General features: G+C 39.6%; 2 protein-coding genes across 7 annotated transcripts; both read right to left on the bottom strand.

Moving 5' to 3' along the window:
- Nucleotides 1–125: 125 nt before the first annotated feature.
- On the bottom strand, nucleotides 126–3,891 carry slc25a17 (solute carrier family 25 member 17). Its single transcript, XM_026359777.1, has 9 exons — nucleotides 3,680–3,891; nucleotides 3,179–3,239; nucleotides 3,018–3,084; nucleotides 2,650–2,801; nucleotides 2,412–2,528; nucleotides 2,129–2,277; nucleotides 1,345–1,440; nucleotides 1,134–1,219; nucleotides 126–846 (listed from the first exon to the last, which is right to left on the bottom strand). Exons 1-9 carry the CDS (start codon nucleotides 3,734–3,736, stop codon nucleotides 693–695), a joined length of 939 nt encoding a protein of 312 aa, XP_026215562.1. The 5' UTR covers nucleotides 3,737–3,891; the 3' UTR covers nucleotides 126–692.
- Nucleotides 3,892–4,357: 466 nt separating this feature from the next.
- rpusd1 (RNA pseudouridine synthase domain containing 1) lies at nucleotides 4,358–6,818 on the bottom strand. Of its 6 annotated transcripts, none has more exons than XM_026359478.1 (7): nucleotides 6,798–6,818; nucleotides 6,341–6,533; nucleotides 5,952–6,175; nucleotides 5,736–5,859; nucleotides 5,508–5,610; nucleotides 4,987–5,088; nucleotides 4,358–4,846 (listed from the first exon to the last, which is right to left on the bottom strand). In XM_026359478.1, the coding sequence occupies exons 3-7, from the start codon at nucleotides 6,140–6,142 to the stop codon at nucleotides 4,434–4,436; spliced, it is 933 nt and encodes a 310-aa protein (XP_026215263.1). In that variant the 5' UTR covers nucleotides 6,143–6,175; nucleotides 6,341–6,533; nucleotides 6,798–6,818; the 3' UTR covers nucleotides 4,358–4,433. The 6 variants fall into 6 exon arrangements, with proteins under 6 accessions (XP_026215263.1, XP_026215400.1, XP_026215332.1 ...); XM_026359615.1 differs by having other exon boundaries at nucleotides 6,341–6,536; nucleotides 6,798–6,814; XM_026359547.1 differs by having other exon boundaries at nucleotides 6,755–6,806.
- Between the last annotated feature and the right edge of the window lie 747 nt (nucleotides 6,819–7,565).

Consider the following 7,565-nt stretch of genomic DNA (forward strand, 5'->3'; position numbering starts at 1 on the left):
ACTTCAGAGCAAACAGATTTTTTCCCCCCTAGCTATCTGTACAAGTGTGAAGGTTTAGATATCAACAAAGGATAGTTTTGTAAGTAGCCATAGACTTAAAACTCGTCTTCTGTAAACTCAGCAAGTGATAATGAGGCGTCCGCTTTATTGTTTGATTTGTTAGTACTTATGTCCACCTTAAAACGCAGCTCCCTAATCAGGTGGATCGCAATACATATCAGTAAGATAAAATTATTATTACACATACAATAAGTACACTTAACATATGTCCTGTAGTTGAGGCATAGTAAAGAAATACATTTTAACAGCTTGCAGTGAAGGCTCACTGTGGTGCCACCTGCTGACAGCATCAAAACAATTGATTGTCAGAAATAAAAATTCAATTTACTACGCAATTAGAAAAATGAACAGTAGTTGATGTTGTTTTCTCTTTTGTTCCGTGCTTAAGTAAGGTCACGAGATCCTTCATCAGCTCAGAACAAAAGCAAGAAAAAAACATATACATACAGTCCAAACAGTAAGGAAGATTTTTGTAATTTTATAATTTTAATGGTTGAAGTATTTGCAGGATGATGATGCCAGTGAAGACTAATGCTACAGATATCCAGGACATTCCCCTTACAGAGTCTGTTAGCAGTGATTTATTGTTTGTCAGTCCTTTAATATGGTCAAGTGTCCATGGTTGTGAAGTACTAACGTTTCTTGTAGTGGTTGGTGCTCAGCCCCATAACTCTGAAGGTGCAGCTGGCAATTTTCTCATAGAGAATGAACATGAGGGCAGCGGTGAGCACCGTCTGCAGCAGTTTGGCCTCCAGGCCTTTAAACAGACCTAAGATGCCATACTTCCTGGAATAGTCAAAACAGGAAACACTATGTTAATTCGTCACATGTTGTATCAATTGTGTTTGTTTTTACCTTAAAATCTAAAGAGTTGCATGATTGTTGATTAATTAATAAAGATAGTTAAAAAGGCCATGACTGCATAACATTATCAAGTCATACTGACTAAACATGTTCTAGGTTACTGTAAATGCCATTCTAAAATATGTAAAGGATCTTTTTAAATCTCATGAGAAGCCAAATTGCTGTGAATCCTGTGAAATGAATGGTTTTATTTGTGTGTGTGTACTCACCTAACTCTGTTAACCAGTAGACACTTGATAGTCCTGAGACTGGACAGTAGTTTTGATGCATCTGTTGCATCTTTAAACTGACCAAACTGTGAGTTAAACAAGTAAAATCAAACTTAGCATTTCCTCTTTAAATTCTTATTGATATTATTTTATTGTACTTTCAAACATTTATATAATGACCGACACAAATGCAAATACACATAAAACCTACCCTAAGGATGGACTGTATAGTCTGCAGTGGGTAGGTGACAGTGGTTGCAACAGCTTTGGCCACAGCACCGATGATGAAGACCTCAAAAGATGACAGCTTAGAGGGGGGAGAAAGAAATAAACTTATTACATTCTTCGTCTGAGTCTAATCAGCTGTTGTGCAGCTCAATAAGACACTTATTCATAAATACAATTATCAAAATGCATATGGTGGGAAATAGTTGTGGTCCACATACTGAGCAAAACTGTTTAGTTAATCCCTGTCTCTGTTTAAGTCACTCAAAAAAAAAAAAAAAAAAAAAATCACATGAAGACAATCAGCAGGTCTCTGCATGACCAGTTTGTACTCATCCAGATAATAGGATAAGCACAAATAGCACTTTTTTTCACCCACATATGCGTTTTTTTAAGTTTTCAATGATTTAACTGTGAAAACAATGGATTATGTCTTAAATGTGTCAATACTATCACTTAGAAACAGTGTAAAGTGCAGTGATTTAGTAAACAAGAATAGTAAAAAAATGTGTATGAATTTGATGCTGTGACATAGTGTGAAAAAAGCATCATAGTTATCATTGCCAAAAATGGTTATGTTAAGTGTCTGTGCACATAAATGATATGATTTAGATGAGTGATGAATACTTCATGTATCCTCCTTCTCAGTATTTCTGAACCTTCTTACTCAGCATTTCTTCCTGTAACCCACTTCTCTAAGCCCACTTCCCTTTCGTTCAAATCAGTGTATCGTCATATTTGTCCCTAATCTCTCCTTCTTTCTTGCTCACCTCCCTGGGACCTCCTCTCTTCAGCTGCCTCTTCAAACCTTCATAAATCATGAACTGGATGGCAGGGTTCAGCACCAGCAGCAGGGAGGGGAAGGTCCCGTTCCACAGAGCTCCCACACTCTCATCACGGATAATCTGCAGAAAGGCATCTGCAAGAACCAAGAGGGGCACATTAGTAATTATAAAAACATAGAGAGAGAGAGGAGAACACAAACTGTTAGTGGTGAATAAATACTGCCTTGGATTATAAGAACAAAAGCATGAGAAGACAATGGCAATTTACCCAGAATGCCAGAGTAGTTGGTGGGCTGGATGTCTGCATTACGAAACTTGGAACCCTGAAGCTTCAGTCTGGTGTTGACCACCCACAAAGGAGTGGTAACCAGTACATTTACAACACCTGGAGAGATGAGGAAGCAGAAGCAAATCAAGACTGTGAGATGTGCAGAAGGTTCAACTCACAACACTCAGTCATGAGCAAAAAAAGATGTGGACAGAAACCTAACATTAAACCATCTTACCTGCAGCGATGCCTATTATTAAGTCAGTGCTTGGTACTGATTGCTTTCCCTTCAGCCAGCTTGCCTTCAGACTGTGGAAGCAGTAGAAGTACACAAAGTTGGAACAGCACAGGCTGCAGATGACTGGAAACCAACCTCTGTAAGGAGCCAGACTGTGGGGCAGGGGCAGCAAACACAGAAGCATATTTGAGAGTACGTCTCCATACTGCAATATGTTCTCTTTGCACCAATATGGTCAGGTAGACATGAATGAGCTTAAAGCCACTATGTGTAGATTTGTGTATGTAAAATCAATCTTACACATAAAGAGAAACGTTTATTAGCAACTTAACAACTACAAGTTCAAATCTGAATATTTGTCCACTTACAATCCTTCTTCTTTGACAATTTCTGCAAGAATGGCTGGAGTTGATTTGGCCTTCCTGTTTTCATCCACTGAACATAAACAAAAGACAAGTTGTTTTAGAAAATTCAGTACACTGATTACTAAAATTACTGCAAATCATAGCCCATTTCAGGTGGTCAATACCTTGAAGACGCAGTCTGGCAGTATCAAGAGGGAAGAATACTGTCATTGCAGTCACACTTCCCTAAAATAAGCCACAGTCAGTATTCTGACCCATAATGTGCACACCAGTCTGTTCTATATGGAATCAATCTTACACCAAACACCATTGTGAATTTTGATCATTTAAAGTGACACAGGTGTATAATGACCTGTTAAACAGTTGCAATTGAAGACGCTGCGTTTCATTACCTGCTATAAAATGAGCTCAATTCGGCGAGCTCGGTTAGTTGTACACAATAATAGGTAGAGCCGAATTTAAGGTTTGGTCTGTACATTTAGAGATTTACAAATCCTGGCAGCTTAATATGCTATAGGTTTATATTAAGCCCAAAACACATACATTTTGAACGGAGTTTTGCGTGAACAAAAGTACGCACAGTGGCGTTATTAACCTTTATAGCTACAGCTTCTAACATTATTCAGTCAATTAGTTAAATGAAATGAAAAGTGAGACTAACTCACCACTGCTCCCGATACAGCATGAACCAAACTCTCATACGAGAAAACCTCGGAGCTCATCTTGACCGAGTTATTTATTTCAGTTACGCGTCCAACGTATTGTTTAAGTAAAATAAACCCATCGACAAATTTTCGACACCACTCTTTAAGGTTGTTTTATTCCCTCACTGTCCTCCTGTCTGTTTTGCCTTTGGTGCCTCGCTTCCTAGTGGCTTGCTGACGCTTCCCTACTGATTACAAAGGCATGATGGGTAATGAAGTCCTCTTCCATCAATGGATTTATAGCACAGAATAAATATAGTTTGAAGGCATTAACATCACTTTTATTTCAAAAGCAATAAAGAATGAAAATGTAGACATAGACACTGAATGATAAAAAACAAAGAAACAGACAGTATGGCCAGCTTCATGCTTTTATATGGGATTTTATGTGTCAGAGCCATGCAGCACATCGCAAAAACAATTTGTGAAATGTCGACCAGCATGTTGGACTTAAAACAGATAAAATGCTGCTTTTGAGACCAGAGGTGATATCTGGACATTAGCCATTAACCTAAAATGATCTGCATGGCTTGACAACTAGACAGAACTGTGCACAGATTTGTTAACCCACATTTGAAGCTGCACTATGACCCAGTAAAGTATATAGTGGGCAGCAGTTTACATGTTTTTCTAGCAAAGTCTTAGCAGCTGATTTGTGAGGAAATTGATGTACTGGTCCACTTTCACAAGTAAACAGCTAAAATAAATAAGAAAATCAGTCCCCAGCCCATTCACTCAGCCACTCCTGACACTGCCTCCTCTGCTCCTCACTCTCCTCTTCAGTCCTCTGTTCCTTTTTGTGTTTCCTCCTCTCCTCCTCTTTTCTCACTCTCTCACGCTCCTCCTCTTTTATCCTCCTGTCGCCTTCCACCCTGCGTTCCAGCAGGGCCCCCACAGTGGTTGTCGGTGTCCGTAAAGAGCGCTGCGGGAGCCACTTGGGATCCATCGTGGGGAGAAATGGGTCTCCAGCATAGACAAGCAGGGGCTGAGGGTCCAGGGGTATGTGAAGGAGGTAGGCGTGCAGCATCATACGGTAAGGGGTGTTGTCCGTTCCTGAGCTGTAGGTGAAGTCTCCGACGATGGGGTGGCCTATTGCACTGCAGTGGACCCTTAACTGGTGGGTTCTACCTGAAAGTAGAGGTAGTGGTAATGAGCCATGACAATCATGACATCATGAATTAGAAAAATTACATATAATTCTCTCTTTCACATTCACAGTGAAATGTTTAACTCCCTTTACGTGAGTGAAAAAACACAAGTGCTCTTACCTGTGAGTGGCTGCAGTACCACTTTGGTGACAGGATCTCCGTCATACAGCCCATACTCCAAAACTGTTAGCTCAGTCTGGCAAGGTTTCGGGTTTTCACAACCTGACAAGAGAAACCGTGGAGGAAAAATCAAAAGGAAAAATTAAAACAATTTTATTTCAAGTAAATTCTAGTAATTGAAACAAACAAAAAACAAATTGGGCACATTTCCATGAGCATGTCAAGCTTAATAATATTCAACAAATCATTTCAATCACCAATAACAGAGACTATGAGTGTGTATATACAATTTATATGTTTTATATTTAACGGCATGTTTTTACTTTTTATATGCTTTGTGAACTATGTCAAAGGTTGGATTCCATTTCTTTGTAATGACAATGTATTTACGTGATTCTGATCTTAGATATCATAGAGAAACACGTAAGCTTACTGGACAAAATTTTGAGTTTCCAATTAAAACTTCAAGCATCTTAACACCCACATACACAAACAGTGAAAGCTGTGCCAGATTCATGTACCATCTGTTCCCTCAATACACATCATATGTGTTTTTCCCTCTGTGGAGTTCTTGCCGATGGAAAACTCCAGAGTTTGAGTCTCTTCTTCCACCCAGCCACGGATCTGGTAAACAAAGAATTTAAGGCTATCTTTATTATTAAACACAAGTGAGAAAAAAATATTCACTGTGCATCAATTAAGACAGATACATCTACTGGTGAGTGTGTTACTGTGTTTGTGTTTCATACTAGGGCAAGGTAGGCTTTGGTGACGGTGCGGTCCTTGAAGCAACGGTACGCCCGGCCAGCAGCAGCCTTGTTGAGGGCGACACAAAGAGCCCCACTGGTTGAGAAATCTAGCTGGTGACAGAACCTGGTAGGACAAAAACAAAGATGATGAGCATGAAACTCTCTACAAGCATAATTTATGTGACCAGATGTAGTTAGTATTGGTGCGATTCTTACCTGAAACCATAGTAAGTGCTGGGGTCTGCCAGCTGAGGGAAGTGGTGCCTAAGCTGGGCCTGCACAGTGTGTTTCTCGTACCACATCTTGCTGTCAATGCGGATGTCCCAGTGCTTGTCCACCACAATGAAGTCATCGCTCTGGTACAGCACACGTAGGGTGTCATTGTTTACAGGCTCTGTGGTCATCATGAGCAGCAGTTAAATGACACAGCACACACAGCCCTGTGAAGAAATAGTCGTTAACATTTCACTGTGTACCAAACGTAAAGTCCTAGGAAGACTGACAAGACACACAAGATTTTAATCTAAAACAAAGATTTAGACACAAATTGAGACACAATCATACATTATAATCAGGTATAGCGTGCTGTTTTTTCTATTACTTACAACTTTGAGGGACAGCTAAATGTTGTAGCTGATAAACATGAGTTTTTTTAATACTGTGTACTGATGCCTTATTCACACTGCGTCAACACATTAGGTAGGGATGTCTGCTGGTAGACTCAGCATGTCTGCCTATCACCATGTCTTATTTCCTCCAGTGCACTCATCCTCTGAAGTGACACCACCACATCTACCGCTGCTTAAAAAGTAAAGAGTGAAGAAAACACATGGGTTAAATTAGCATCATCTGCACTGGTTAGCATGTTTCAATCATTTGTTTGCTAGCTATGTTATGCTAACACTTTTAGAAAAGTAGTTATACAGTGACGATGCGTTCAATATTTGGATTACAACCACAAATAACTAGTCAAGATTAATGTGTGGTAGATTGTAGATTAAACACATAATACACAGTACTTCAACATGAAAACACCGATGTAAACAAAACCACAAGGGCTACCGTGTGCTGCGCATCCGGTTCTTCTTCTTCTTTGTTTAATATCGCGGCAGTGCTGCACAGTGAGGTTGCACAGCGCCACCTACGGCACTGGACTGTGTATGAGCGGCCTACTGTTACACCAAGGACAGTATATTATACTAGTGATCATAATAATAATTTATTTCTATTAATAACTTTGCTGAGTTTAAGCCATAGCCAGTCCATGTTTCAAATGATGCACCAAGTGATTTTCTAGCAGTGTGGAAGAGCAACTGCCATCTGTCTTGGGTTCCTACACAGCAGCTTCAGAATCAAAGCAGTTTTCAAGATATCTATAGAAATATGTAAAACAATTCATCATCAGCACTCAGCTTTTACAACATCAGATCTAAACAGACAATTGAAAAACACTAATAATTTCTCCACAATAAGTCTAAGTTAGGTGCTGTGCCAAAATACACTGTCACAATAATTCCTGGACATCAGCGAGCTTTTAATGTGTCTTCCCCTAAGCAGATTATATAATTGGCATTTCATAACCCAGCCTGCTCCACACTGTATGTGTGTGTGGCAGGTGTCAATAGAAATTGAATTTAATATGTGGCCTCGAGTCTGTGTTGATGTGTCTCTGGTTATTGTTGCATAACATTTTAGAGCAAATCACCTTAGAGGGCTGAAGAACAGATTGGAGTGTTTACCTGTACACACACACACACACACACACACACAGGTGAATGTGGTATTACACAGTTTGAGTGGAAATCACGGACATTTCAGTCAGATGACAAA

The sequence above is a fragment of the Anabas testudineus genome, chromosome 8 (genome assembly GCF_900324465.2).
Source record: "Anabas testudineus chromosome 8, fAnaTes1.2, whole genome shotgun sequence".
NCBI lineage: Eukaryota > Metazoa > Chordata > Actinopteri > Anabantiformes > Anabantidae > Anabas > Anabas testudineus.

Excerpts from the sequence above, each read along its gene's own strand:
- rpusd1 (XM_026359478.1), bottom strand. The coding sequence starts at position 6,142 with ATGATGACCACAGAGCCTGTAAACAATGACACCCTACGTGTGCTGTAC. Across the intron at positions 5,860-5,951 it reads AGCACTTACTATGGTTTCAG|GTTCTGTCACCAGCTAGATT; the intron begins GTAAGAATCGCA and ends TTGTCCTACCAG. Across the intron at positions 4,847-4,986 it reads GGTACTGCAGCCACTCACAG|GTAGAACCCACCAGTTAAGG; the intron begins GTAAGAGCACTT and ends CTCTACTTTCAG.
- slc25a17 (XM_026359777.1), bottom strand. The coding sequence starts at position 3,736 with ATGAGCTCCGAGGTTTTCTCGTATGAGAGTTTGGTTCATGCTGTATCG. Across the intron at positions 2,278-2,411 it reads CAACTACTCTGGCATTCTGG|ATGCCTTTCTGCAGATTATC; the intron begins GTAAATTGCCAT and ends TGGTTCTTGCAG. Across the intron at positions 1,220-1,344 it reads CTATACAGTCCATCCTTAGG|TTTGGTCAGTTTAAAGATGC; the intron begins GTAGGTTTTATG and ends TTTAACTCACAG.